The 2091-nt window shown below is 57.3% G+C and overlaps 1 protein-coding gene across 1 annotated transcript; it reads right to left on the reverse strand.

Annotated features, from left to right (window-relative positions):
- Nucleotides 1–491: 491 nt before the first annotated feature.
- Nucleotides 492–1850, reverse strand: CLEC14A (C-type lectin domain containing 14A). The gene has a single exon (XM_007938590.2). It carries the CDS (start codon nt 1848–1850, stop codon nt 492–494), a length of 1359 nt encoding a protein of 452 aa, XP_007936781.2.
- Nucleotides 1851–2091: the final 241 nt, after the last annotated feature.

Raw genomic sequence — 2091 nt, forward strand, 5'->3', positions numbered from 1 at the left:
CAATATCCTCTCAGCCCAAACAATGTCCACAGAAGGTTTTCTTTCCATTTTGATAAATAAAAATAAATGTATTTAGCTTTTCATTTGCTTCCAATGTCTTGAAAAGTTCTATCATTTCTTCATGTTCCCCAGAATATACACAAGAAACACCTCTCCCGCAGTCCTCCCCAGCAGTACCTCCCTAAGGCACTTCAATCCCTGACCAGGCCTTCCAGTAAGAAGTGTTCAGATAAGTTTTAGCTCCTCAGTGGAGCAGAGGGAAATTTAGGGGAACAGGAATTTCTTTAAGTAATGGTCTGTACCACAAAGAAATTCCTCTTTTTCTGAAAGCTGGGAGGTCTGCTAATAAGAAGAGCCCACTGTCACGTTTCCCTACACCCCTCCAGAGCCAAAAGAGGATCAAACCGGGGGGGGGGCACTTCTGCCCTGTCCCGAAGTCCACAGTCCCCAACCTTCACCACACAGTCTGCGCAATGTGCAGAATCGGAGCGCTAAGTGGAGGCACCAGCATCCCTCTCCACTTCTGCTGTGGCCAAATCTTCTTTCCTGGGGCTGGAGGGAGGACTCTTGTGAAAGCAGAGTTTGAAAAGCCCCAGCATTGTCATAGTCAAGATCACCAACACCACAACCGCTATGCCCACAAGTAGGAAGACCACAGTGGAGGAGGAGTCAAAAATGTGGGGAGTGGCAGAGGAAGATGTGGAGTTAAACCAGGGAATTACACTTCCTGAAGGAGTGATGGCATCCTTTAAGTTGACTTGATGGGACTTCTGAAGGGTAGACGACGTACTCTGTGCGCCCCACCAAATAATCTCCGGAATAGATGTAGCTGAACTGCCTTGTTCAGAGCCAAGTGGTATTTCTCCTGGTGTCTCGTTGCCTGTGGGTGACCCTGTTCTCCTTGGCACAGGGCTGGCTGTAGTGACTTGTGACCGCCTAGTAGCCACTTTGGTCTCCCCAGGGGTCGTCTGTCCTTCCCCATTGGTCACACAAGAGCGGCCGTCCTTACTCAATTCAAAACCCTCAGCACATTCACAAGTAAAGCCTCCCAGGTCATCTAGGCAGTTAGGGAGCTCAGCGCATTTGCCAGCACGGAGGTACCTCCCCTGGCAAGGGCAGAGCACGCCTCTGGAGGGTAACCCGTCCCAGTGCGTACCGACCTCGTTTGTGACGCACTTGGCCGAGACCGAGAGCTGCCCGGGACAGAGCGCACTCACCTCGGTCCCCGGCGGACTGAAGTCCAGCGCCGCGCTGTACAGCTGGAAGGGAGCGCGGTAGCTCAACTTGGAGGCAGCCCCAGGGCGCGGCGCGGAGCACAAGCCTTTGAACTGGTACTTGCATAAGTAGCCGTCGGCGCGCTGGTGACAGCGCATCTCCTTCCAGCCTGCGGGCTCGACTCCCCTGGTGGCCTGAAGGCCTGCGCAACTCCGCGCTGTGCAGGAGAGTTGGGGCTCCTTAACCCACTGCAGCGTCTCGCTTTCCGACCCGCCGCCGTCGGGGGACAGCCAGGAGAAACCCCGCAGCGGCTGGTTTTTCTGGGTGCAGTGGGACTTCTTGCGCTCTAGCGCGACCCAGAATAAAAGGTCTTTGGAGCCCCCTCCAGGCCCCGGGCCTGCCCTCAGGAGGGCGAGCACAGCGCTCAGCTCGGGACCTCTGTGCAAGGTGCTGAGCGCCCCGCCGCGCAGGCTGCAGGCCTCCTCGGCCGCCGGACGTTGAATGGTAGCGTGATGCAGACTGTAGCAGGCCCCCGAGGACAAGCAGCGGGCACGGTCAGCGGTGGGATGCTCACCGCAGCCGGGTCTGGGACAGAGTGCCTGCCAGAGGAGGCAAAGGGCGAATGCCGGCCTCATATCGGAGGCCCCCTTGCCCACAGCTGCACCCTACTGGTGTCTGACCCTCCCGAAGGCGCGCGGAGCTGTCTCTAGAGCTTCGTTACCGCCCCTTACAGCCGGCTTCACCCCGCCCTCGCTTCCTCTAGCCCACCAACTGCCAAGAATCCCCCTCGGGGTCCCGGGCGACCTACAGCTTTCCTTAGGCCAAGACAGGAAATGTGTCCGGACCTCTGCCAGGCCCTGAGCAGCCCTGATTTAT

Source organism: Orycteropus afer, unplaced genomic scaffold, assembly GCF_000298275.1.
Source record: "Orycteropus afer afer isolate SDZICR_OR568_19922 unplaced genomic scaffold, OryAfe1.0 scaffold00051, whole genome shotgun sequence".
NCBI lineage: Eukaryota > Metazoa > Chordata > Mammalia > Tubulidentata > Orycteropodidae > Orycteropus > Orycteropus afer.

Coding starts and splice junctions, on each gene's coding strand:
- CLEC14A (XM_007938590.2), bottom strand. CDS start 1,850: ATGAGGCCGGCATTCGCCCTTTGCCTCCTCTGGCAGGCACTCTGTCCC.